Source organism: Colletotrichum orchidophilum (genome assembly GCF_001831195.1).
Source record: "Colletotrichum orchidophilum strain IMI 309357 chromosome Unknown Scaffold_128.1, whole genome shotgun sequence".
In the NCBI taxonomy this organism is placed as follows: domain Eukaryota; kingdom Fungi; phylum Ascomycota; class Sordariomycetes; order Glomerellales; family Glomerellaceae; genus Colletotrichum; species Colletotrichum orchidophilum.
The window spans coordinates 28386-55999 of record NW_019173084.1 but is presented as its reverse complement, the minus strand read 5'-3'; the positions used below and the strand labels follow the sequence as shown (position 1 = coordinate 55999).

General features: G+C 45.7%; 8 protein-coding genes across 8 annotated transcripts; 6 read left to right on the top strand and 2 right to left on the bottom strand.

Moving 5' to 3' along the window:
- Positions 1 to 12: 12 nt before the first annotated feature.
- Positions 13 to 1394, bottom strand: CORC01_11591 (mannan endo-1,4-beta-mannosidase C; the record flags this gene model as incomplete). Its single annotated transcript, XM_022623214.1, has 3 exons — positions 13 to 720; positions 814 to 1140; positions 1224 to 1394. The coding sequence occupies 3 exons, from the start codon at positions 1392 to 1394 to the stop codon at positions 13 to 15; spliced, it is 1206 nt and encodes a 401-aa protein (XP_022470269.1).
- Positions 1395 to 4212: 2818 nt separating this feature from the next.
- CORC01_11590 (glycosylhydrolase family 61-5) lies at positions 4213 to 5358 on the top strand (the record flags this gene model as incomplete). The annotated part of the gene is made up of 4 exons (XM_022623213.1): positions 4213 to 4305; positions 4368 to 4517; positions 4582 to 5247; positions 5305 to 5358. 4 exons carry the CDS (start codon positions 4213 to 4215, stop codon positions 5356 to 5358), a joined length of 963 nt encoding a protein of 320 aa, XP_022470268.1.
- Positions 5359 to 9664: 4306 nt separating this feature from the next.
- On the top strand, positions 9665 to 9948 carry CORC01_11589 (uncharacterized protein; the record flags this gene model as incomplete). Its single annotated transcript, XM_022623212.1, has 2 exons — positions 9665 to 9813; positions 9939 to 9948. 2 exons carry the CDS (start codon positions 9665 to 9667, stop codon positions 9946 to 9948), a joined length of 159 nt encoding a protein of 52 aa, XP_022470267.1.
- A 2355-nt stretch (positions 9949 to 12303) lies between these two features.
- Positions 12304 to 14308, bottom strand: CORC01_11588 (kelch repeat protein; the record flags this gene model as incomplete). Its single annotated transcript, XM_022623211.1, has 5 exons — positions 12304 to 12814; positions 12873 to 13193; positions 13251 to 13950; positions 14013 to 14108; positions 14164 to 14308. The coding sequence occupies 5 exons, from the start codon at positions 14306 to 14308 to the stop codon at positions 12304 to 12306; spliced, it is 1773 nt and encodes a 590-aa protein (XP_022470266.1).
- A 1314-nt stretch (positions 14309 to 15622) lies between these two features.
- Positions 15623 to 15934, top strand: CORC01_11587 (uncharacterized protein; the record flags this gene model as incomplete). Its single annotated transcript, XM_022623210.1, has 1 exon — positions 15623 to 15934. The coding sequence occupies one exon, from the start codon at positions 15623 to 15625 to the stop codon at positions 15932 to 15934; it is 312 nt and encodes a 103-aa protein (XP_022470265.1).
- A 1600-nt stretch (positions 15935 to 17534) lies between these two features.
- On the top strand, positions 17535 to 17918 carry CORC01_11586 (uncharacterized protein; the record flags this gene model as incomplete). The annotated part of the gene is made up of 1 exon (XM_022623209.1): positions 17535 to 17918. The coding sequence occupies one exon, from the start codon at positions 17535 to 17537 to the stop codon at positions 17916 to 17918; it is 384 nt and encodes a 127-aa protein (XP_022470264.1).
- Positions 17919 to 18720: 802 nt separating this feature from the next.
- On the top strand, positions 18721 to 19941 carry CORC01_11585 (MIP family channel protein; the record flags this gene model as incomplete). Its single annotated transcript, XM_022623208.1, has 2 exons — positions 18721 to 19025; positions 19152 to 19941. The coding sequence occupies 2 exons, from the start codon at positions 18721 to 18723 to the stop codon at positions 19939 to 19941; spliced, it is 1095 nt and encodes a 364-aa protein (XP_022470263.1).
- A 2033-nt stretch (positions 19942 to 21974) lies between these two features.
- Positions 21975 to 22991, top strand: CORC01_11584 (uncharacterized protein; the record flags this gene model as incomplete). The annotated part of the gene is made up of 2 exons (XM_022623207.1): positions 21975 to 22459; positions 22520 to 22991. The coding sequence occupies 2 exons, from the start codon at positions 21975 to 21977 to the stop codon at positions 22989 to 22991; spliced, it is 957 nt and encodes a 318-aa protein (XP_022470262.1).
- Positions 22992 to 27614: the final 4623 nt, after the last annotated feature.

Here is a 27614-nt window from a genome sequence, read left to right as displayed (position 1 = left end):
TGTATTCGACGTCTAGAGCGCGTTGACCTTGGCGGCATGCTCGTAAACCAGCGGCTGGGCCTCGGCATCATCCAAATAGATGGTGAACCCATCATTATGGTTGCGGCCATACGAGTAGTGCGAGAAGCCAAACTGCCAATACAGATCCGGCATCTCCTCCTCGAGCGTAATCGCCTGCCACTTGCCCAGAACCTCCGTCCGCGGGGTATCGTCCACCACCCCGAGGTTCGCCAGCCTCGCCTCGGCCGTCAACCAGCCATACTCCTCATGCACGACCGGCTTCCCGACCTTGCGCCCGGACGCGGCGTGGTCCCGGATCCACTGCTCCGTCCACGCGACCGTCTTGCTCCACCAGTCCGGGTACGAGTGGAACACGCCAAAGTCGACGTCGGGCAGCGCCAGCTCGTGGTCAAAGTCGCTGCCGTCGGCGCCGTTGTACGCCCAGTCGTCCGACTCGATGTTGAAGCCGCCCTCGCCGCCCCACGTCACGAGGTGCTTCTTGTCGAGGGACTTGACGTAGGCGCTCAGCTCGGCGATCCAGGTGCCGAGGCGCTCCGGGGTGCAGTCGTCGCTTCGGGGCAGGTTACGGACGGCGTCGCCGCCGCAGCGGGGCTCGTTGGCGAGTTCCCAGGCCATGATGGCCGGCGAGTCCTTGTATCGGGTGACCATCGTCTTTACGTAGCGCTTGAAGGCGTCCTTGATTACGGGGACGTGGTAGAACTATTATCATGTTTCGCGATTTGTCAGTGACTGGATACATGAATTGTAAAAGTCTGTTGCTGGGAAAAGGGGTGGGGGGGAAGGTTTGCTCACGTCGTCGTGGTACTTTCCGCCCAGGTTGACCGTGTACACGTCCATGCCACCGTAGTCGGCCCAGTTATTGACGAGCGCGACAATCAGCTTGATGCCGACCTTTTCAGCGGCGTTGACGACCTTGTCAAAAGCCTCAATGTTGATAACGGAAGTGCCGTTGTTCCACGTCTGGAAAACAACGCTGGTGTCACCGGCGCCCTCGCCGCCGTACTGAGGCAGGCCGCCGGCGGTGTAAGTGGCATTCTTGTCGTTGAAGCCCCAGGTGCGGAAGACTTTCAGTCCAGCTTCCTTGGCAGCTGTCAAACCGGCCTCGACATCAGTTTGGTTCTAGCGGACACCGTTAGTCTCGACGACATCTTGCCATAGACGGTCAATTTGGTTGGGGAGGGGGCGTGGGGGTGTTCACGTACGTTGTCAAAGGGGAAGTAGTAGGCATTGCTACCAGCAAAATTGAAGTCCTCGCCATCGAGCTGGAACTTGGTGCCCTTGACCGTGACGAAGCCCTTTCTGATGCAAGCCGCGGATGCAGCTCCGCTGGCCAGGAGGCCAATCGAAAGCAGACTGGAAAGCTTGGGTAACATTTTCGGTTTGACTGGCAGGAAATGCTTGCAGCTTTTTCCTAGCCCTCATCCAGATAACTTCTCACTCTCTCTGTCTCGCCAGACGCACAAAATGTCTTTCTGAATATGGACATCTACTGTGGTTGGGCGCCATATATATTGACCCTGCCTCCGGAAACTTTACATCATGGCACGCAACGTGAACTGAATCATCTCATCCGGGGTGTTTCCCGATTCGAACCACGGAGACCGTTGCGCCGCCTGCCTCGGGGTACTTTGGCCGGGGGCATGCGGGGGAAGTTGGAGTTGCCAAAACGAGGGACCGCGGCGCTATGCCGCTTTCAATGCGGAGGGTTGCTGCCCGAGAGTTGGGGTTGGTGACGATGGCATGGAGTGATACTGGAGTGAGAGGGCAATTGACAAATCACAGCTTTAGATGCGATCGTACCTGAGGAAAATTTTCAGCTTGAAAAATCATGGGATGGTCCCAAATGTCATCAACGCGCGTAGCATTCCCGGCGATTCTTAAGCAACGGCGAGATTTTCGGTTGAAAGTGGATAGCAGCAGAGAAGGGACAATGACTACAAACGTCTCTCTCAGACATCGTGACAAACCTCCACGTCTTTACACTGTACACCACGGCTGTTCAGGCCCACCGCGCATGCAATCATCTGCAGCTATGTCCGTACATAGTATATTCATGCCAAGAGAAAGCTAGCGCCAGGGCCTTCTGGCCGATGGGGTGAACTACTTGTTCACCTGATTAACAGATGTGGGGAATTAGTTGTGAAGCTGATGTAAACTCCCCTCTCCCCGACAGATCGTCGTGCAATGTCCCCGCGACGGTTAGTCGGATAGTCTTCCTGAGCGATCCCAATTGAGCTCAGGAACCCTTCACACGGGACCGTCTCTCGAGTCTCCTACACCGCCTACATCCCCTGGCACCCAGGCGAACGCGGTTCGAGTCTCTCGCATCTTCCATCACTTTGCTAGAGAGAGAAAGAAAGCTTTATTGGCGTGCTTTGCTAAGATACTGGGCCAATCCATCTCAAGTCGTTGCCGCTGCAGTACATCGCTCGACATACTCCCATGCCTCGGCGTGGACCAGGCAAGCCACGGCTCCGAGCAGCGGCCGAGACCATGCGGGGTCGTTGAATCGTGATGCGGGGTAGCTTTGAGCTCTACGACGATCCCGCCAATTTGAATACCTACGTGTACTGCCTGTTTGCTGTAAGGAAGATGCAAGAAGAAATCACCAAAACCACGACAGCTTGTTGCTGAGTCGCCAAAAATAAATATGCAATTTCTGATTTGCCAAAACGTGGAAAAACCATGGAAAGCATTTTACCTACATGAATGGTCGTCGTAATGCTGGCGATGAGGTACGCTCCAGCGAAATGGTCTCTCAGCGCCCACTCTTCGCGGAAGAAAAAGTCAAAAATCAACCGCCGGATGGCTCAACTGTGAATTGCCTCGTGGCGGAATCGAACCGCCGATCTTCTCATGTCACTAATACTAGTGAGACGCTATACCACTTAGCCAACAAGGCTTGCATTCCGGGGCTCCAGTTGCGGAATATGTAGGGCGGTGACGACAGGTGGGACGATGGGTGGAACTGGTCTGAGAGAAATGGGGCAATTTGTTCCAAGACCACCGCAAGAAATATGTAACAATACGCAGAAGGCGTACAATTGTAAAAGGGGTAGACTCCAGGGTGTTAAGTTATTCGTTAGGCATGATGAGACCCTGCAAAACGCGGGATACCTAAGAATTTGTCTGAAATATTCCCTTTGCTAAGAACCGTCAACCTAAGGTTGTCAAACTTCGACTGGAGAAGTTCCATTCACGTGGCTTCAGGAAGGTTAGAAGTGAGAATTAAAAGCTCTAGTACTCTAATGACATAGTTTGTCGCTGTCATTAAACTTTAAGATTTGGGTACAAAGTCTTTTTCTATTACTCTTCTCACTTAATGTAGATACGACAAAGCAATTGACAAGAAAAGACAACTCAAAGATTTCATGTGTTTTTGAAAGGCAGCCAAGTAAAATGCGCAACAGGTGCGCTTCCTTACACTTACCTACATGGGTTAAGCTGAGAACCACTGCTTGCAGTCGTTGGAGGCATCCTTTCCCGCATTCCTGCTAGAATTCAGAAAACAATGGGATTCATAGAATGCTGTAACATCTGGCTTGTTAGTTCCCAAGACAGTTAGATACTTGACATTAGTGTGGTCAAGAAGAAGCAGAGATCTATAGGCACTTCTAGAATTCCTCGCCATTTGCACATTTTCAAATACTCGCACTTTAGCTTCCCCTGGACCTACCTAATTAGGTATGTAAGCGCTTTAGTCTTAGGATCCCATCGAGTCAAATAAGACGGAATCAAAGCCACAATTCCCGCATTTGGCGTACCATCGACGGGGCTGGTCCTCCGCGACTCCAACCCACTGCCGAAACCAACCAATTACCGAAATTAGTAGGCTATCGCTGACGACCTCTTCATCAAAATCCGGGGAAATCCTGGGGCATGGCACGTAGCATGCTTCAAGCGTCACTTGATTATGGTGTGTTGGGAACGTCCACGGGGTCCTACCTTCATTTACAGCACGATCGCTCACTCGTCGGGTTGCCTCGTCAAGAGCAACGAGGGATCCTAGCCAAGACTCAGAGCCATGGGATTCGTATATTGAATCATACGATTCATTTACTACCATTACAAGTAACCAGAACAGAGGTCTGTCAAAATCTATATATCAGTGACGTGCTACGGCTCTCTCTTTTCTGTTGACATCCTCCCGGGCCTCAATCTACTTTTCCCGCTTCCCAAGCTTTGATCGCCATGAAGACTGCTATTATATCCCTGCTGGCGATCCTAGCCAATCGGGTTTCAGCACACGCAACCTTCCAGGATTTGTGGATCGACGGAGTCGATGTAAGTTGTTGAAGCCTTCGACAGAAACAGTGCTTAACTTGTGCTGACTATAAGTACCTTAGTTCGGCGGACAATGTGCTCGACTTCCGCTGTCCAACTCGCCCGTCCAAGACGTCACTTCTAATGATGTTAGATGCAACGCCAACGGCGGCCCAGTGGCTCGCAAGTGCGTAGTGAAGGCCGGATCGTCCGTCGTAGTTGAGATGCATCAGGTGCGGCAGACACGTTCCGCATGGCATGAGAAATCCCTCACAGAGCTGACACCCGGACTTACAGCAACCCAACGACAGAACATGCGCCCAAGAAGCCATCGGAGGCGCACACTATGGGCCCGTACTCGCCTACCTAACCAAGGTCTCCGACTCTTCGACCGCCGACGGCTCGACCGGCTGGTTCAAGATCTACCAAGACGGGTGGGCCGCCAAAGCTGGCAGCGTAAACGGCGACGGCGACAACTGGGGATCAAAGGACATGAACACCTGCTGCGGCAAGGTCCAGGTCAAGATCCCGTCTGACATCCCGGCTGGAGACTACCTCCTCCGCGCCGAGTCCATCGCCCTGCACGCGGCCGGCTCGAGCGGTGGCGCCCAGCTGTACATGACATGTTTCCAGCTCACCGTCACCGGCGGAGGCAGCTCCTCACCCGGGACCGTCTCGTTCCCTGGCGCGTACAAGGCTTCTGACGCTGGCTTGCTCGTCGACATCCACAGGGCCTTGACCACCTACGCCGTCCCGGGCCCGACTGTGTACGCGGGAGGATCGACCAAGAGCGCCGGAGCTGCGTGTGTTGGCTGCGAGTCGACTTGCACGGCGGGATCTGGACCTACCGGAACGGCATCGAGCGTGCCGCTGCCGACGGCCTCTGGCGGCTTGCCCGGCTGCACTGTTGCCAAGTATGCTCAGTGCGGCGGCGAGGGGTATACCGGCTGCACTACTTGCGTTGTAAGTTGTCATTTTGTCCTTGGTTGTATGATTTCTTGACGCTGATATTGTATGAAGTCCGGTTCAACGTGCCAAGCTGTTTCAGCTCCCTACTACTACCAATGCGGTTAAACTTTGTGAACTGTTGGTCAAAGTATGAGCGGTGTCTTTAAGCATCATTGAGGATCTTTCGAGGGCGATGGATGGAGGCTCTTGCGATGTTATCGAAACTTATCATTCTCCAGGCTGGGAAGCTGTCAAAGGCCGTCAAATGGGCGGATTGCATCCAGATTCATCAGAGGCTGGATCACCAAGATAATGTCATGTACAACACAGCATCACTAGTTCTCTTGCGAGTGCCCCAGTATGACTTAGTAAAATAAACTTTAACTTTTGCTACCCCCCTTTTGCTATCTATCAAGTTTCAGACAAAGGTTGTAAGACACACGCTGTCATGACCTCCCGTCTCGATGCTTCCACAATCGTCAAACTGGACCTTCAGAAGACGTCAACTAAGTTTTTTGCCAGGTAACACTCTATAGTAAAGTATTGTTATTATCATGTTCCACGCTCTATTTGTGGCGAGAGCGATTCCTGTCTATCGCTGCAGCAACCTTTTCGTCGTTGATGAGGCGAAGAGAACTACCAAATCAACCACCCAGTGTGGATTGACTCGACGACTGCTACAGGCCTCATTCTCAATGGTCGTGGGAGATCAGTGTAGTTGGCTTGTTTCTCTTAGCCGTAATGATTCTGTTTTTACTACCACGTGTTTTAAATCGAGTGAAGATCTATTTCGGCTTATTGACAACGAAGCAATTGCTGGCTATCATACACAATGCTGGGACCTCAAACCAGAAAACAGCAAAAGCAGGCTTGATTAGTACTTGAGAAGAATATGATACAATCAGAATAAAACCTTTACACCCTGCACATCTCACTCAAATGACTCATACATCAACCATAAACCTCTTTCTGCCAGATTTGGAGCCAGCCCTGGCGCTCACGGCGGCCTTACTTGAATCCTCAGAGATGGATGTCCATGCAGCAGGGTTGTGTACCTTGACTCTCGTTTTCGAAGAGAATCCTGCGCATTGGATTCATCATCTGTTCACCGACCCTCTTCCTCACCTCCCATTTCCTCCTCAACATCCTGAAACGATACATGTACCGATTGCGTGCCGAATCGACTGCCTGGTCTGTCAAACCTGGGAGGCTCTTGATCCGTTCTTGACGGAGAGTGCCCGCTATTCCCGGGCGAAAAGCCGTTGCGGTCTGTCTCATTGATATCCTGTTGTGCGTTTTGTCTAGAACGGCTTTCTCTTCTCGAGTACGCTCTTCTAGACGAATGTGGCACGCCCCCGACCCAATAGGCTTCTGAATGTTCAGCCTGCCTATATTGCGGAACGGGCCCCTGATGATGTATGTGACCAAAGCCTGACTGTTTCGGCATGAATGGATTGCCAGATACAGGAGCGGGAGTATCCCAGTTCTGCGACGGTGGTCGAAAACCGCCTCCCAAGAAATGGGCCTCCGAGGCCGCTGGTCGATCAGGTTGTCTCTCGAGAGCCTGAAAGACTCCGCTCTCTCTCAGAGTGTCAAGAAAAACAGCTTTCATTTCGTTTCGAAATTCCGTAGGACTGCTAATGCTGGAGCTAGTGTCGGAGCGATGCATGCGTCTGCCAGGCTCTGAGCGTAGGTCCTGGATACTATTTTCGATGCCTTTTTGCAACTTCCTCATCTCCTTGACCCAAGAGGCTTTCTGTGCTGCCGCCGCTCTTTGTTTTTCTCGAGCCCTCTGTCTTTCATACTCTTGCTGCTGCAAGTACGTCAAGTCGTCCAGCCTCCTATGCACTTCATCCAGGCTATAGCGAAATTCATGGTCGACAGGAAAATGCACAGTTTGCTTCAGAGGCTTCCATTGCTTTGGAATCGGCTGCTTTTTGGGTTTTGGGACAGTTGCGTCCGGATAATAATTTTCCTCGAATGGCGCTTGCTGTGCGGCTTTCTGGAAGTAAGGGTCTTGACGGCTGCTTTGGAAAGAAGTTTGCGGGTGGGGCTCGGCATAAGCATGGCCAGGATTTCCGGAAGAATATGGGGGAGGGAATTGTACTCGAGTTGTTGGATGGTAAGGATCAAACTGTGAAGGATGTGTGAATGGCGGCTGTGCAGGAAAATTGTGCCCGCCCATCGGAGCCGTCCAGTCGGCAGGATAAGGTGCCTGATAGTAAGGCTGCATTGGAGGCGCGTATATTGGATAAACGCGTAGGGGAGGGGGAGGGGGAGGGTAAGGAGGAGGCATTTCGGTGTAGATCATCGCCTGGATCTGGGGCTGTTGATCGAAGCCTTGAGAGTTGTTCGGACCAGAATACGGTGATGCGGGATTGCTATTCAAAAGGACTCCCTGCCCCCAAGGACCTGCGATACCTTCGAGATGGTCGCGCTGATAAGGGATTGTCTGTCCGGTAGTATATCTTGCCTCTTGAAAGTTGCCAAAGCTGTCTGGGCTGGCATAGATGCCGTTTCATCCAAGTTGTGAGGATGGATCTTCAGACTTGTTGACAGGATTCGTGGGACGCTGATGGTACCTATACGATGTTCTTGGCTCCTCCAATTCCGAGTCGCTACAGTCAGTGTCATCCGACGCACTTTGTCGTTGGGCCCGCTCGCTTTGCGGAGGATACGAAAGCGCTCCCTAAGCTTGGTATATTGCGGTACGAATGGCAAGGGTAGTAACTACCAAAGGATGAAGTGATGACTTTCACAGCATGCCGTCGATTCCTAACGAATATGAATAGTGCACATTGGCCCGATTTGCTGAAATTGGGACTCCAGGTGTGGCTGCTGCTTTATATTTGCGGTGAATTACAGTCCACGTCGCCCGGGTTTATAAATTGTGCACGAGAGATGATGGGCCCTTTTAGAAACGTTGAACTGCTCGTAGGCCTCTAAAAGACTGACGTCGAGCATTCATGTCATTGGTTCTGATATGCTCAATGGGGGGAAGTCATGCATTATGCCGCTATGAACGGTGGCCACCAGTTCGAGGTTCCCACAGCCGCTCCGACCACACAAGCCGCCACTTCGGCCGTCCCCCAACTCGTTTTACTCTTGGACAGATGGACTTAGCATGAGCTTCAAGCAGGCTATGCTGGAGATGCAGTTGCCTTATGGACGCCTTGGATTCCGCCTTGAATTCAATCGACTTGGTGCAGCGTACATATGCGGGCACTGGCGCTAAAATGGCGCTAAGGTGTTGCGAGATACAGAAAACTACACCGATACCGATGCATGGAGTGCTTCATACACGAACGGTGGTAGGGGACGAAGCCTTGGCCAATGTCGACAACCTCAGCTTCGCGAGGCAAAGAAACTAGGTCCAAGAAAGTTTACATGACAATTTTGGAAGTAAAATATCCCGGATCTGAGGGCATGGCGTTTTCAACAAGTCTTTTCAAGACGAACAGAGCGAAACACTCGTAGAGCGTTGCAAGGTAACGTGAACCTCGAACAGGCGGGCTATCATGCAATAAATATGCATGTGGTGAGATTTGGCAAACGACCATCCGATAATGGTGGCAGTGTTGACGTGTTTTGGAACAAGCGGCGTGGGGATTTTGAGCCAGTAGGATAGACCAATGCCACCGAGATTCCGGTGTGAAGCTCAGCCCGCGTCACACGTTTCTATTTAATCCTCGTATTCCCTGTAAGTCTGGTTGGCCCAACGAATTGAACGTGAAGCGCTTCATATGATTCGTTGGATCTTCGCTCGAGGGCATGGATTCAATCGTTTAACAAAAGAGAAGCTGCTGGATCCTCTTCGCGTTGGTATCTTCATGGTGGTGACACCACTTCAACTGGCGCATCTGTCCGCACAACTTCTTCAACTGCGGCCTTTCAAGATACCGAGTAAGTACTCATCTCAGATACCCAGTTTTTATCAAGGATTATCTAAGCATCACAGAGAGCACTATTACCGTCATTCAGTCATTACTGGCTACTTTTGATGCGATCAAGCACATCAACGGTATACTCGCCGCCTTCAAGGACGTGGGGAAAAGCCTCCCTCCCGTCGAAAACATACTGCAACTCGCTCATGACGTTCTCAAAGCCGAGAAGCCAGACGCAGCGGCGGAGAGAAAAATCACAACCACTTTTAGAGATTGCTAAAAGCGAGCTTCTACATTGCGCTATATCTTCAAAGACATAGAGGGCAGCAAGAACCAGAACAAAGAAGTCAAGGAGTGGTCTGCTCTCATCCAGTTTTACCATAACAAAGTCGAGAGTCTGATGCAGAACATACTCAAAAAATCAAAGGTCCTTGCCATTCGCCAAATCTTCAAAGCAAGCGCCGAGTTGCAGAAGTAGTTCGACGGTCTGGAGGGCGCCATCCGATCTCTGTCAGAAGTGGCCCCATCCCTCCCGGACGCGGACTTTGATGGACCAGACAATAACATCTCAACGAACAACTACAACAAAGCGACAGGCTTGGTTTCGACCGGTAGCAATGCGTATATTTCTTTGGGGAATAAATACCATTCAAGTCACAACGTGTACTTTGGTGACAAGACGGTGGTCCTGTCTGAAATGCTTCAAGTTACAGAAACGCTGACGACAGGCAGTTTTTTCCCTGTAAATCATCACTACCAAGTCTCTCCTGCTGCCAGTCCATTCCCATTTGATTGAAATGATGCTGTCTGCTGTTCTCACAACATGAAGTGAATCGCCCATACCTTCACATTGTAGACTGTTTGAGGCTAGTCTCGCGGCCACTGGATGCTGCAAAGACACAGACCGAAACATTCCAAATCGCTCGAAAAACACCAGGCTTAGGACATGTAATCCTCAACTGTCAGCCTTTGAGGAATGGCGAGCTGGAAATTTCAGAAAATTCCGGTGTTATGGATTGCATACGATGACTCTTCCGTTGACAACTCAGAGTAGAGCTCTAAAAAGACATCCTTCTTCTAGCTGGAGCTGGGAAAACTGTTCTTGCGTAAGAATTCGATTTTTTGTTTTGCTCAAAACTTTGGCCGAAGACATGCTCAAGCTAACGTACATTTGCCAGATCTTTTATCATTGATCACCTCTACAATCGCTTGGGACACCACAATAAAGAAGCACAGTGTGTCTACATTTACTGAGACTAGTTACCTTACCTTACTTGAAGCAATCTGAACAGGGAATCAGCAACATTCTATCCATGATATTGTTACAACTCTTAGAGACTCACGATGCTTTTTTCACAGAATCACAACGTGTAGTCAATGCCCGGAAAAAACTCGACAACCCCTAATTGAGGATGACTAATTCAGAGTGGTCGCGTCCCATGAGGAATTATTCCCCATAGTGTATATGGTCGAAGACGCTCTAGATGAGTGTCTCGAGAACACCGAAGTCAACGCGCTAGCCACGTTTATGGGCAAATGCCGGAGTCTGCCAACGAATTGCAGAATGATTTTCACTTCTAGGCCTATATCCGAAATCGGTCGAATGATAAGCCCAGATTTCAAATATGTAGTGAAGTCAGACAACAGCGATGTCAAATCATATTTTGATAAATTCATCAAGAGTCATTACGATTTCCAGGCGATAGTAGGGAATGGCTGCGAATTAGATACATATTTCCGAGAGAAGGCCTTGATGAGAATCATGGAAAAGTCTCAAGGAATGTAAGTGTCATGAATATCAAGAGGTAATATCTGGTCTTTCTGAACCGCGAATCAATTCCCTCCTCGCGCATCTTCACATCGAAACCTTAGCCTCAGATTCAGCCTCGCAGAGCTCAAAATAAGCTATTAAATCTCTCCACAAGCCCGCAAGAGGTATGCGACCAGGTCATGAATCGCATCAAGACAAACCCTGCTTCGAAGCGGATTCTAACTATCCACGCATTGTCTTGGCTTGTTTACGCGAAAAGAGCTCTAACGGCTAGGAATGAACTTCTACACAACGTCGCGATTTGCAGTGCCCCTCCAGCTCCGTTCCCTGAAAATAAGCCAAAGCAATGCATCCTCCCTACATATGTCTTCCAAAAGTGCACCGAAAACGTCCTTTTGTCAGCTTATATCGGCCTCATTGTTGATCTTTCGGGTGGAACAACACCAAAAGGCACTGTCCGATTGGTTCATGCCCCTGCGGCGAAATTTCTCCTGAATAAAGCCTTGTGGAAGGAGTTGGACGCGCCATGGTTAACGCAACACACCAAGTGGCCCAATTCGAGGATAGACTTTGGCTCAGCAATGAACCAGTTCATGATCATGACTCTATCCTATTCGATGAACGGACTTAGAATTGTCTTGAAATGGAGCCATGGCCCAAAGTACTCTGCCGGGTTCTCATTGCCGTTCAACTTATGAGGCATCTTTCAAAAGACTCAAAGCCTGTTTTCATCTTCACATTCAACCTGTGGTTCCTCTGCCTCATCAAGAAGATTTTCCACAGCCTCGAAGTGAGAAAGACCAAAGGGAGGATGTAACTTTACGGTGTCGCCTGCTGGTTCTCGTTCTATCTTGATGCATTGGTCGACGATCCGGCGGAACTGGGAATTAATGCCCGCCTGTAAGCCCATGTGTACTTAGAGTTACAAATTCTGTCAGCCAAAAGGGGTGAGTGACCGTGAATTGAACAGAGTAATAGACCTGGTTGGTATGAATCCCGCAGACCAATTACTCAATGATAATGTTTCGTTCGATTTACGAAAGATGCGTTCGGATCAAGGCCCTGAGTGGAGTTTGCAATAAATTGCAGTCTAAATGATATGGATGATGTGATCGTCTGCCACTCGAGCTCGAATGGGCGAGGGGTCGGCGAGGGATAACCGGGTCAACTCTCCAGCTTTCCCCGGAATTTGGCGGACCTTCATTGAGAAGATATGCGGTGAGGCGTACGCTGAATAGGCCGAAACGCTGAATGATCAACGCTGTAATTAAATGCAAGGGTGGTCTTTGATTGGATCACAACTGAGTTTGAAGTAGAGTTGATCGACGTTGAATTTACTTGCGTATATATCATTCTTACACCCAGACTGCAGAGAATATTTGATAATTAATGTTTACTAGAACTACCTTATGGGTTCTATCGCAGATCAAGTCTGTATTTGGATTGATCTCTATTTTCACTTCCCAACAGCGCGTGTTGGGCATCGAGCTCCGTAACGGTGTAATGATGAACTCCCGTAGCAGCCATCTCGGGCTTTGGCACCTCTGCCCACATTTCATGCTTTGGTATGGGTCCACCGTACAATTCCAGTTGTGGCACATCCGAATGCAGCTCCCCTGGGGCCAGAGGGTGGTAGTAAGCCTGTGTGTATGATCCATCGCTTCTTGCATGGTCAGGAGCAAGCGGAATAATAGCTCCCTCAGTTTTCTTATGCTTTCTACGTCGAATGAAGCAGAATAGAGCAATACCAATGAACCCGCCAACAACGGCTCCAACAACGGCCCCGACAATGGCAGCTATTGGAAGAGACCCTTTGGAATCTTTCTTCTCTGATGGATCTTGGCTGGTTCCTCCCGTAATGGTCGAGTTGGATTTTCTGAAAAGAGCCTGAATTTCGTTGGATGACCATTGAACAGAGCTGACCCCACTAGATTCACATTAGCACCTTCGATTATGCCCTCAAGCAAAGATAGCGTGTTCCTTACGTTGCCTGGTACCACTCGTTAACTGTTTTTGCGCTTTCGTACTCTTTTGCCCCTGCATCATAGTCGGTCTTCCAGGTCCAGTCCGTCATATCAAAGAGGCCCAGCCCTTGTGGCCAGGGGTCGGCACTTGAATATCCCGTCTTTCCATCCACTCCTCCAACTGACAGCATTTGACGGCGGCCGACTACTGCACAGCAATGGCTCCTCCTCGGGTTTTTCGATTCATACGGCACTTGAGTCCAAAAGAAGCCCGGAAGGCTTAGCACAAAGACGTCGTCGTAAGTTGAGCCGGATTCAGTGTTGGTACCGCCGAACACAAAGCTAATGATTCATTAGGATCACGGAAAAGGGATCTGGTGCCGATATGTATGCGCTCACATTTCGTAGGTTCCGTTGTTGCCTTCCACTCCAACACTGCACAAATTTCTGCGTGGAGTAGGCGCGTTCCCAGTTGTCTTCTGCCAGTACCAGTCTTTCGTCACTGGATCCATGAAGGTCAAGTTGCTGAAATCTTGCCACCCGATGGGTTTCTTCTGATCAGGTTCGAGGCCCCATGTCGCGCCGCCCATTATCGTGATAAGACCGTTTGGACCGAAAGTAGGGATGTATATCGCAGCGCCCCCTGTCAATGTGCCGTATTTAGAGAACGCGTCGCTCGTCTCGTTAGTCCAGGACTTGGTGGTCATGTTGTAGGAGAGAATGCCGGGAACAGGCTGCGAGTAAGGGTTCGAGGTCGTCCAGCCCGAGGATTGTCCTCCGAACCAGAATCCGGCGTCAGTGGTGCTAGCAAATGCACCGTCTTCATTCCGTCGCAGTTCCTGAAATAGAGTGGGATTCGCTGGCGTCTCCTTTGACCAAAGGCCACCTCCTTTGCCGTCCGCTTCAAACTTCCAGGACGTTGGCTCATCTATTGCGTCGCCATATGGTCTGTGTCCACCCCAAATCCAGAATGTGTTGGTCGCTTCATTTATCCATAGCGCCTGAAGGTCCGTAGCTTTCGGCTCTTTGGGTAGCTCCCTGATTCTAACGTTGGATGCGGACCATGATGTGGACAAGTCGATCGATAAGGTTGAGTTGACTGTTATTTACCCCGTATGAGAAGATATGGAAATAGATTGCCGCGTCGTTGGAGTGACTGACCTCCGTTGGAGCTTCGCGGCCCTATAGGATTGCCTCTCGCGTCGAGCTGAGAGACCTCGCCGCCGTCGATGTAGGCATAGCCGCCGAGTACCGCGACTGAAGAGTGAATACATCAGCTGAGGTCTATTGTCTGGCGGTCAATGGGGTCTACCTCTTGCTTGTGTTCGACGTAGGAAGATCTCCGGCGAAGGTGCATCTGATAATTCCCAGGCACGTTTCGATTGGGCGTTTGCGAAGCCGGAAAGCTGGAGCACAAGGCCCACCAAAGCTCCCTCTACCAACGACGTGGCGATCATCTTTTTGCAAAACGCAAGAGAAAACAAGCAGCAGTGAACCGTTTAATGCACAGAAATTGACAAAGCGAAGGAGAGTGCGAGGACAAAGAGCAATACGTAGTCAAGTCTCAGCCATCGAACTCAATGTCCGAGGGAAGGGCCCAAAAAGAAATAGAGATAGGGAGGGGTCGGAACGTTGCCTTCGCATGCTTCGGTTGAGGCTGATGCTGCCGAAATTGACATCAAACTAAACCATGCTGAAAGCCTGCAGACTTAAGACGCTCAAATAGAGACGATAAGCCAAACTGCCCTGCTAGTGGATGAGAGGGTATCCCAATAGCGCGAGAAGGATCATTAGCGCCCTTAGCATGCTGACGACTTTCTGAACCCCTGTCCTGTCTGGTGTTCACCCGAGCCTAATAACGGTGTCTGACAGTCCTTCAACTGCCTGTCTGAGGCCACAGCCTACTTGAAAGAAGGGGCCAAGCCCGCGTCAGACTGAATGCACGTACTACCTAGGCTGACCCGGTGCTGGCTCCCATCCAAACCTCGAGTTTAACGACCAAAGAGTTTCGCGATCAAGTCCTTATAACCCAGCGGCGGCTGGAGATTGGCATCGATCACCCTGGAGGTTTCTGTGGACCGATCACATAGGCAACAGCTTATTCGATTTAAAGTGTAAGAAGCCACGCTCCATCGGAGATCCTGACCGACAGTGGGCCAAAGTATCCTGCGGGAATACGAGTAGCGTGATCATCATCCTTGTAACATGGTCCTTGGATGAATTGGGGGTTGGTTCAGTGGCTGTGCAGGACGCTCCTAATCCTGATACCTTCCCATCTTCCAGATGATTTGTTGGTTCGGCTCAGACAATGGAAAAACAGGGGTACGATACAAACAATGCTGTCTCCCACTTCGTCGTAGTCAACTTCTTCACAGTCTCACTCGCATACCACAAATCCGATGAAGTGATGCGAAATAGTTCACTGAACAGCCTCCATGATCTGACATGAGCTGAAATGCACGCATCAAACAGCATCAGTTGTTTACATTTGCCGCGTTTGATGTCGCAGGATTTATGTTTCCGTCGAGAAATAGAAGGGCCATTGTGTTGGACCAGGATGTTCTAGATCAGTCGCAAAAGACACTATTGAATCTGGGTTTACCGATAGTGGCAGGGAATTCATTGTACTATATTTACATTATAAGTAGTTGAAGACTTCAGCACACTACAGGGCTTCAGTGTTTTATCAAAACTGAACTCTCGCTACCCGTCCATCAACGAAAGTCGTGAATTTTATCGTAAATTCATTTCCCGCAAGCAAAGTCCATGAGATGGTTGGCGCAGAGATTGAGAAAGGCGCACCTGAGTCAGAGCTGTCAGGGACCGACAAGAGTGCGCTTCAACTAAAAGCTCATGGTACGACAACAGAGAAGCAGTCAAAGAAAGATGCCCAAGGTCCAGAAGACACTTCCACACACAAGTACGTTTCGTTCCCCCCATTCCCAGGCGAAACCTGCGGCGTGGCTTTGGAGGTCAGTCAAGGGGAACAGTTGTCCGTGGAGGCAGGAGCACATGAACAAGAGTCTCCCAACCCACCGAATCAGCGGCCGCGCAAGGCGTCATCTTTCTGGTCATGGAGATGAGTTATTTTCATAGATAAATCCAACAGATTGAAACAAGAGAACTACGCCGGAAAAAAATTGCACCTTAGATCATCCTCACTTGTTCCTTCGGGGAAAGGTATTCGAGGCGTCCTAAATGAAGGTACAGGTGTGCTCGTCGCGCCAACTGGATCTGGCAAACACATCGCCGACCAAACTATTATACTAGGTTGGCTTTTAATCAGACACCTAAGCCTGGGCTTCAACGGGCATCTCGGTTGTTCGTTCTCTTCGGAAGCCAGTTGCCTTTTTAGACGCAACCAGGGGAAACTCAGTGGTTCTATGGAATAACTATCTACACAAGGCACTGACAGCACGCAGAAAAAATAGCTGCTCAAAATCATTTCAGCCTAGGCAAGTCAGTAACTTGATGGGGCCATGTTTTTGGTGCGAAGTCTTTGTGCTTGGCCGTGGTGAACTCTGCCCAAGCCTAACCCTTGAGCCGCAGAGCAGGACGCGAGCCGTACCACAATTAAGTCTTGCAGTGATCATTGAAGCCGCGGTAAATTCTTTCCCATTCAAAAAGGACCCCTTTATGACGAGGATTCAGGTAGGTCAGCCCGAATCTCAGCCAGGGAAGAGTCAGAAGACGAAGGAAGTATGGAAGCAAACGCAGCGGATGGATGCTGGACTTGACCACGTTCTTACGTTGAAATGGAATGGTAACAGGCTTTCTGATGTATCAATTTTTACGTGCACTGAGCTTAATCCGTTGCTGTGTAACTAGGTCGACATCGCCGCTAACTTCTTTGTTTTTCACAACGTTGAAGAGCAATTATCAACCTGCGGTTGGCTTTTACGGCTGCAGTACAGCTGCTAAGGTAGTTGTGAAAATATATCTAGCCCATTCAATTCAATGTCTACAGACGAGAGAAAACCTCTTTGCCCGCATTGCGGACCCTGACAGTAGCTTTGTTGCGTCAATGCAAATATGATTGGATCATCACCTCAGCAAGTAATGGAATCTTCGACACAGGAAGCAGTAATCTCTGAGTTCCTCAGCTCAACAGCCGCCTCTGCCATGACAGATTAGCAAGATGTAATGCTAGAAGCGGCCAGGATTATAGCGTCATCGGTGCCTTCGGCAATGCGGAATCGACTTCGTTCAACGTCAATCGCTCTCCTTTCGAGGCCACATATGCGAATGGTGTTGAAATACAGCGAACTTTTATCTCAGAATCAGTCACATTCGGAAACACAACTGTTTCCAATAATACGATGGGCTTCGGCCTGTGAGCTGAACTCACCTCTGATTGCCATCCTTGATGTCGGCCAGACGCAAAACTTTGCTGATACGGATGGGGGCTTCCAGCGGAAGCGTTGTGTGGGCGGGATGGAGACGGCAAAGTTCACAGGTCCGATGTAAATGGTCCCTCTAGTTGGACAAAAGTTGTTCAACACGGACGGCTTTATCGCAACTGGACCTCCTAGTGTTTTTCTGATAACCAAAATGCCACACTCAGCGCAATTAGCGGGAATAGCTTACCGCCATTTCTCATTGACACGAGCAACCCTTCCTTGTCTTTCCCCCGAAAGATCATGAAACAGATCGAGCCAGCCATCAACATCAAGACATTGCAGGATGAAAAAAAGGTTTGAGAAGCAGCAGCGGCAACTCAGTTGCGAAATTCGGCTCTATTTCCAGACTGCCAAGGTCGAGATTCCTCCATCGATGATCGTCACCCCGCTAGTGAAGAATTGCGCTGCAGTCACCGACGAGGACGGAAGTGCACTGTGTATCCTGCTGTCGGAACTTATTGACAGCGATGTAGCATCACTCGGTGCCCCTCCGCTCTCGGCGGTGTATGCGGTCTTTGATCTCGAGAACAGTCGATTTGGGATGATGGCACAGGCAGAAGTCAACGAGTCTGAGACAACATGTAGCATTGAGGACATTGGGCCAGCTGAGCCATTAAAGGAAGCATGCGCTTTCGCCATCACCGATTTTGGATTGATTGTGTCTTGATCCATTGCATCTTGATCAATCGACTTGCTTACTGGCTGTTACAGGTTGAGCTCTATCTACGTATTTCATGTCTCACTGGCATTAAAGCAGAGACATGTCAGACTACGGCTGTAGCACTTGCAGGGCATTGCAGGGCAAGATGACCTGCTATACGAATCTACTTATGAACGTGTCTCAATAGAAATATATCAAATTCCGAAGAACATTTGTAACGTCTCTTAGCTTTTTATAGACAACAAGTTTGTGTCGAGGTCGTTGACATCACAGATGTCGGTGAGCCACGTAGAACCAACAACCTTGGGAAAAAAACAGGGAAAGTTCGTCGTAGGTTCCCTCGACCCAGAAAAATCACGCATTGACTGGCCGTGCTTGCGCGATAACTTATCAGGCTTCTCCATAATAGTGTTTAAATCCACCGATAAATACGGAGTTGTTGTCTTGCAGCTCCTTGCACCACCAAATGGGAGCTTGGCCTCGGGAACCACTCGCACTAGTGAGCGGGTACGCAATGCAACATGTAGATCAGCTTGATACGGGATGCAGAGACAACCGTGCTGCCGTCTGGCTGTGGGTGGATCGATCAGCAGGAAACAAAACACAACACACCTCGTCCGAAAACATCGTCATCTCAGCCTAGGAATCTCGTCAGTTCGTTTTCTTCTCCTCATCAAGAACCCGTTCTTCTACCTCAACCATACCATCCATAAGTACCCGCCGCTGTCAAACAATATATCGGCAGGTCCGTCTCGATAACAGATCAGACCGCTTCCCACACAACCCAACAACATAGGCGTGACAAACCATGTCTCCAGCTTCATCAATCCACGATCCAGGCGAAAGCCAGCCGCTTCTCTCAGGGCATCGGCGACGCACCGGCACGTTTCAACTGCCCTCATTCAGTGGCCAGCGGCTCGTATCGCCTCTATCGATGCGACGTGCCTCGCTGCAAGAAGTTCACCCACACCACGAAGACGTGGAACCGGTTCTGCCGGCCGCACCAGTCGCTGCGCATCAAGAGACACGACTGCACAAGCCACAGTGGGCGCTCAGCGACAGACCGCCAAACACCTGGGCCCAGATCCGTCATTACTGGCGCGAGGAGTTCGCGTAAGTACTGGAGTATCTCACACCTATGCATCACTGCATATGGTTCACCGCCGGAGGTTTCCCGCCGGAATCCCTGACGGCAATGAAGCGCTTGGAATGAACCAGAAGCTGACCGCATAACTATAGAGAATTCTGGGGCACGTTTATGATTCTGCTCTTCGGAGCAGGCGTTGAATGCGAGACACGTCTCAACTACCAATCCCCCGACATCCGCGAGAACGCCGGAGACTTTTTGCAATGCCGCCTGGCCTGGGCAGCAGGCGTAGCCATGGCGGTATGGATGTCCGGCGGCGTATCAGGCGGACACTGCAACCCGACGGTGACAGTCGTCCTCGCCCTCTTCCGTGGCTTCCCCTGGCGTAAAGTGCCCAGCTTTTTAGCTGCGCAGGTCCTGGGTGCGACCCTCGCCAGTCTTGCCGTCTACCTCAACTATGCTACGAGCATCGCGGCATATGAGGGCGGCGCCGCCCGTACTCTGGTCGGCGAGCACGCCACTGCCGGTCTCTTCTTCACGTTCCCCGCCGCCAGACTTCCCTACGCCGGTGCCTTTTACACCGAGTTCCTCGCCTCGGCCGCGCTGGTTGCTATAGTGTTTGCTCTGGCCGACAAGAACAACCTGTCGCCGCCCAAGGGTACGCAGCCCTTTGCCATGTTTTTGGCTCTGTTGGCCATCGGCTCCGCGTTGGGCATCAACACTGGGTATGCCATGAACGGGGCCAGAGACACCGGCCCGCGTATCGCGTTGGCTATCGTCGGCTACGGCTCAGAGGTCTTCACTCATGACTATTATTACTGGCTCTGGGCGCCTTGGGTTGCGGCTATTGTTGGTGGTATAGTGGGTGCTTGCGTGTATGATGGCTTCATCTACACCGGGCGTGACTCTCCTTTCAACATCCCAAGAAAGGAGGATGATTGAAATCCTTGGTAAGGGGGTTGATTCTGACGATACGAGAAATAGAGTGGGTAGCATCAGATTGTCAGGAAGACCGTCTGACACATAGATCTGGACTGCATACCTTGGTTGACGACTTACTGCCGTCAATAGTAGGCTTGTGGTTGTCTGCTGATAGACCAGTAGATAGACATGAGCGGAGCGTTTTAGGAACTGTCATGAGGATATGTACGATAGCCATCGACTAATTCCGATCGAGGGTCCTACATGTACCAATTACAAATTTCTTCCTGATGTGTGACATCGACGCATCAGCTTCTCAGAAGAATGAGAGTCGTCCGGACTTCACTCCACACATTCAAGAGCCTTTTCATCTCCACCCGAGTACGCAAAATTCGGATTCTTGTGAGATGCAGGCCGAGAGTATCCGTGAAGATTACGTTTCAAGTGGAACTGAATACCGAGCAATGTATATCCTACAGAATCATTTAGATTCTCATGCATTTTATCTGGGGGCATTGTTCTGTGGGTGTTAATGGTGTCTTTTGTTTAGCAAAGGGTTATTGCTAGCTTCTATGCGGAAGTAGCGTTATACCCCGCAATATTTCAATAGTTCCTGCAGGCAAAGCATGAGCTAGCCGAGCAGGAATGAAACATTGGGTTCTCTAATATAAGTAGGCCACGTTTGTGGCACTTCGTTGTTCACTCGACCTCGAGCCTCTTAGATCTTTTTGATGCGCCGCGTGGGCTTCTGTCGCGAAAAGAGCCTTGTGCCACGACAGGTTTAGTCCCCCAAAACACTACATATATATCTAAGCGAAGTCATGAGCTGCTCAGCCTCCATGAAACGCCCAGGGCGGAAGTTGCTCGCCATTTGAAACGGAAGCTCCTATAAATTGGCTTTAGTTATCGCCGTCACACCGTGATTACGTAGGAATAGTGAATCCAGAACTGCTCAGCAGCAATTAGGCCTGATCATGACAGTTCATACTCTCATGGTGCGGCGCTCAGGAGCCAAAAAGCTGTCAAAAGCCGATCACGGAGAGTAAATTACTGCGACATCCCCGATCGGACCGTCAACGGTCAGGCTGGGTTAGATGTTATACGGGAATCAAGCATCGCAAACCTCGAAAGGCCCATGCCAAATAGAGTCATGAAGTTCATAAGATTATTGAGTCTAATACCCTTTTTAAAAAGAACATGAAGTGGAAAATGACACAGAGAGCGGCGCTGTAGACTAGACATTCCAGCTCAAATGGCACTTCAGATCATTGATTTGGTACCGAGTTTTTCGAAACGGTTGAAATAATACTTTCCAACATGCGCGTAACCTGCTTCAGCCTGATTTTGCTTTCAACTCGAAACTGATACTTGGGGAAAAGGATATCGTATCCGTGATTGACTCAAGCTTATGTAAGAAGCAAAGTCTTCGTCCTTCCAACGAACAGCGAAGGCAACGAATTTTGGCTGGAGCGAAGCTTCCGGGGTCATCTCGCTTAACGGCTGTGCCGCAGGTTGGGCAAGAGGGGCCTTTTTTGAAATTTTGGTTACTTCGATATTCAGAGAGGTCTCATCAGTAGTATTGTATGAAAGTGATTTAGCCCTGATATTGCGTCCGAAACCCGGTTTCTTACGTCGAACCGATACGATTAGTAACGAGTCGCAAAGGATTTTGATACCGCTGAGCCACCAAAGGCATTCATACTGAGCTAGCAATACGACGCAACGAGGCATTTAGAACCAACACCCTGTGGTGTTGGGATCTTTAGTGCGGCACAGCGGCTAGCAGCGCGACCAAACAAGGGTCCTTCGCCCGGTCTGCGTCTCTTTTAGCTAGACTCCGCGATAAGTAAGAGTGGCTTGATCGTTGCCAAGCTTTTGGCTTCTATTTATTCTTTAATTTTCATGCTTAAATTTGCAGCTTAAAAAGACACTAATATCCTGCTCCCCTCTTGGCAAAGCTTGATCCGCTCTTCTCGGTAACTCCGCGGTCTTCTTTCAGACACTCTCACAGCAACCCAGAGAGTGGTGACGATTCCACGCACAAGTCGCCCAGCATGCCGTCCGCCACTTCCACGCAGCTTTCTCAATATGTGTTCTCCAACCTTGGGCCTATGACCACTGTTTGGACGCCGCCAGCATCATGTGCCACGCCGTCGCCTCAGCTCTACCTCGCATTCAACGACTCTGCCACTATATATCCCCAATGGCTTCAAAAATGCGAAACCCGCGATTATGGAGACTGCTACCCTTCCGGCAAGGCCATTGACTCCGCAGGGTCTGCGGCCTCCAGCGCCAACGACCTCGCCAACGCAGGGACCATCTACTACTTTTCACCAGCAAGCGCTTGCCCACAGGGTTACACGACCGTCGGCGTGGCCGCCAAGAACGGTGCTGGAGATGTCAGCTCGTCTGGTGCGTTCGTGCCTCCGGTCGTCACCGACCCTGCGCTCGCGGCTAGTCTCCTGCCATGGAACCCGCCAAACAATGTCTTGATGGAGGCCCTTGAGGGCGGGGAGACGGCTGTTGTATGCTGCCCCGAGTAAGTGCTCTCTTCTCTATGATTAGAAGAGCCGTCTTGATCATCTAACATTGAGCCAAGGGGTTACACAGCAGATGAAGCAGGCGGTGCCACGTGCTACTCGGAAGTGCCTTCGTCACTCTTTGGAGATCCGATGACAGGGTGTAAATACACGCGAACGGTCACCGGAGACCGTTCTTACACATTTGCGAACGCCACATTCACTTACAACAACACGCTTGTTACCGCCGAGGTTGCTACTTACACTGGAACCTATTCGGAGCCTAGCTACTCTACTGTCACAAAGACTATTGACAGTGACGTTGCGGACTTGTACATCCCTGTCGCAGCAAGAGACGCTGTTACGTTGGTGTTCAGAGCTGCTGATGTTACGGGTAGTACGACAGGCAGTGGCGCGGCCGGTCCGACACAGACAGGCTCTAGCAGTGCCGCTGGTTTGAGAGTCATGACCTCTGGTGGAAGAATGGGAATGGTTGCCGCTGCTTGGACATTCGCTGCCATTGTGGGCGTGATGTTAGGCATGCCACAGTGAGGTGCTAGTAGATTGTTGATGTGGCCCATGTGCAGATACCGCCGATGATGTACGATAGCCATGCAAGAATTGTGTATAAATATTATGACGCATCTCTTCATTTTCAACAATACCGTTATGCTGTGTCTATGCTATTCTATAAGCCGAGGAGCTGATTAAGGTCAACAATGCTAATTCTGACCTGATTGGTGCTGCTAGGCTTGGGCTGGTCAGAGTCGAACATTAAGGAGAGGTCGAATCGCTCGGGAAGATCGAGGATAGCATATCAAATACTAATAAACAGTTAAAATTATAAAATCGACCTCAATAAGTTATAAATATTATAAAAAATAATAACTAAAAATAATTAAATAAATTTTATTAAAACTATTTTTTTATAATTAAAAAGTTAATATAAAGATTATATTTATAAAAATATCTATTTTAAAAGCTTAATTATTAATATAAATAATTTAAAAGAAACGTTTTATTAAATATAAATCTTATATTAATAACGGACTTTTCAATAAGTTCGATATTTTAAATAATTTAATATCTTTATAATTATAATTAATTAAATTCTTAATATTTAAAATTCTTTAAATTAAATTAGATAATTAATTAATTATCTTTTTTAATATAGACTTAATAAAGGAGGTATTATATTAATAGGGTATTAAATTTAGTATAATAACGTTATATTTAGTAAATAGTTTAAAATAGGCTTAGTATTCCGTATTTATCCTTATTATATAAAGTTAACAGTTGAGTAAATTAAATAAAATTATATATAACGTAATTAATTTATTTATATAAATATTTTCTATAAAAAATAAAAAGACCCTCGAATCTTTGGGTTAAGCTAAGTTAATTAACTTTATATAGTATTTATAACGATTAATTAATAGTTTATAAAATAACTTGATTTTTAAATATAAAAAAGGGTTTTGTTTATTTATATAATTAATTATTTAAGACTTATTAAAGTATATAAAAAAAGTTCTAAGGCCTTTTAATAAGAGTTAACTATTATAAATAAGAAAAGTCGATATAAAGATTTAAAATTACTACGTATATCGGTAATAAGAGCCGTAATTCTATGGATTTAGTCCGAGAATAAATTATTAAGTGCTATAACGGATTCTCTAATTATTGGTTTACATAATCATAAGGTGATTTATTTAATCGAACCGTAGTGACGAAGAGTTAATTACTTTTATATTAATCTCTACGTAAAATAAAAAAGAGAGGTTTTAATTATTAATTAGATCGCTAGTTAAACGCTAATATAAAGACCTTTAAATAGCCCCTACGCTAACGCTAATTTTAAATCGAATTAAACTTTTAATTCGATATTAATTATTTCTTTTTTATTATTAATTTTATATAATTAAAAAAAATAATCTGATAATCTTATAATAACGTATAATACGTTAAAAAATAATAATATTTATAATTTCTTTTCTATTTTTTTAAGCCTTCTTTATATAACTTATCTTTTATACGTACTATAGTCGTTTTATTATTAATAAATCGTTTTGAACTTAGGTTTAGGTTTTATTTAAAAAAGGTATTTATTAAATTATTTTTATTATTAATTTAATAAATTTTAAAATTTTTATATCGTTTATACAATTATTATAAAGTTATAATATTTATTATTAACTTTTTTTTAATAATACTTAGTTTAATAAAGTATTTATATAATAAATAAAAGTTTATATAAATAATTGTTAATATTATAAATAAAATTAATTAATCTGTAATCTATTTAAATATAGTATAAGTCGCGTATATAAGATTAATATTATTAACTATTTTATAGATTTTAAAAGTTAAAACGTTTTTAATTATTTTTTTATTTTTAATTAATAAATAATAAATAATATTATTATAAATCGTAAATTGATTGTTTTTTATAACTTTATTTATTAAAATAATAATAATATTTAAATTAAGAAGTTAAATTTATATTATTTATAAAGGATTTATTAATAAAAATATAAAGCTTAATAGAGGTTAAATTTAATAAAGAATAAATTAGCGGGCGATTTAAATTTATTATTTATTAGCTTAGCCGTTTATTTAGTATAGTTATATTTTTTAATTAAATTTTTAGTTTATATTATTTTTATAATATTGAACGTTATTTTAAATTAATATATATTAATAATATACGATTTTTTTATTTATTCTTTTAATATATTTTTTATTAATTACGTATTATATAATTAACGAAAATAATCTTTTTATTTTACTTTTTTTAATAAAAAACGATAGTATTATTTTTAATTATAAAGATCTTTTTATTAAACGTTAATAAATAGTTAATAATAAAAATATTTTTTAATTTAATAATTAATCCGGCCTTTTTAAGCTTTTTATTTTTTTTTATTTTTTTTTATATAAATTTAATATTAAATACGCTTAGTGTATCGTTAGTTTATATATTAATGATTTTATAAAGTCTTTTTAAGTAATTAAAGATTAGTAAATATAGATTATAAGTTAATATAATTATACTTAGCTATTTAATATAAAAATCGTAATTAGTCGCTTATTAATAAGTGTTAGTTTACGTAATCACAGGGTGATTTGTTCGATCGAACCGTGGTGACGAAGGGTCAATTACTCTTGTATTAATCTCTGCGTGAAGTGGAAAAGAGAGGTTTTAACCGTTAGTTGAATCGCCGGTTAAACGCTAATATAAAGACCCTTAGATGGCCCCTACGCTAGCGCTAACTCGAGGTCGAATTAAGCTTCTAATCCGATACTAATTATTTCTTTTTTATCATTAATCTCGTACGATTAAAAAGGCAATTTAATAATCTCGTAATAGTATATAATACGCTAATAAAAGTAATATTTATAATCCCTTTTCCGCTTCCTTTTTAAGCCCTTTCTGTATAACCTATCCTTTTATACGTATTATAATCGTTCTATTATTAATAAATCGTTTTAAACCTAAGTTTAGGTTCTATTTAATAAAAGCGTTTATTAAATTATTTTTGCTATTAATCTAACGGATCTTAAGAATCTTATATCGCTCGTACGATTACTATAAGGCTATAATATCTATTATTAACCTCTTCTCTTTAATAATGCTTAACTTAACAAAGCACTTATATAGTAAATAAGAATCCGTATAAACGATCGTTAATATCATAAATAAAGTTAATCGATCTATAATCCGTTTAAGTATAGTAGAGATTACGTAGGCGAAGTCGACGCCGTTAATTATCTTATAAACCTCTAAGGCTAAAACGCTTCTAATTACTCTTTTACTTTTAATTAATAAATAATAAACGATATTACTATATATCGTAAATTCGTCGTCTCTTATAGCCTCGTTTGTTAAGATAATAATTTATCTAAATTAAAAAGTTAGATTTATATTATTTACGAACGATCCGTCGACGAAGATATAAAGCTTAATAAAGGTTAAATCTAGCGGATAATAAGTCAGCCCGCGATTTAAATTTATTACCTACTAGCTTAGCTATTTATTTAGCGCGGTAACGTTTTTTTTAGTTAGATCTATAGCTTACGCTACTTTTATAATATCGAACGTTACTTTTAGTTAATAAATATTAATAATATACGATCCTTTTACTTACTCTACCCGATATCTCTTTTACTAATTACGTAATATAAAGCTAATAAAGGTAATCTTTTTTTTTTACCTTTTTTAATAAAAAACGACGGTATTACCTTTAATTATAAAGATCCCGCCGTTAAACGTTAATAGGTAGTTAATAATAAAGATCTCCTTCGGTTTAGTAATAAATCCGGCCTTTTTAAACTTTTTATTTTCTTTCCGTATAAATTCGATATTAAATACGCCTAACGTATTATCGGTTTATATATTAACGATCTTATAAAGTCTTTTTAAATAATTAGAGATTAGTAAATATAAATCGTAAATTAACGTAATTATATTTAGCTATTTAATATAAAAATCGTAATAGGTCGCCTATTAATAGGTTCCTAATTCTATTAGCCTATATAATAATTTAAGTATTTTGATAATCGTGCCCTCTAAATACTTACTAATCATCTTTTTTAAAAAGTAGGCAAGGATCTTCCGTATTAAACTAATAGCGGATTACGTATACGCTTACGTAATATCCCTACTCTATACGTAATATCCGTCTCTAATAAAGGAAAGGATTAAAGCTAGTATTAACCGTTAGCTACTTTTTTAAACCGTCGGCGATTACGTAAATAATTCTACTTTTTTAACGTCGCTATATCCTTAAATTACGTAACAAGATTTCTTATACGGCGCGTTAGTTCCCTTACTTTTAATCTCTTAAACTATACGTAACTTAAAAATCTGTAAATTAACGTATTTATTTAAATTATATAAAACGAAACGATATACGCCTCGATCTCGTAAGGTTTTTATTTCGATAATATCTAAGGCCTCGTAGGGCTTGCCCTCTACGGTAATAATCCCTTTCTTTTATAATTTAAAAACTAATTCGAAGTCTATTTTCTCCTTAGCTAAATAAAAGATATTAATATAATCGTCGATTAATTTATTATAATTAAAAAGCTACGGAATTAAGTTTTTCTAAAGCCGACTTCGCCGCCGTTACGGCGGATTTAATAATTAATTATTTAATTTATTAATTATAACGA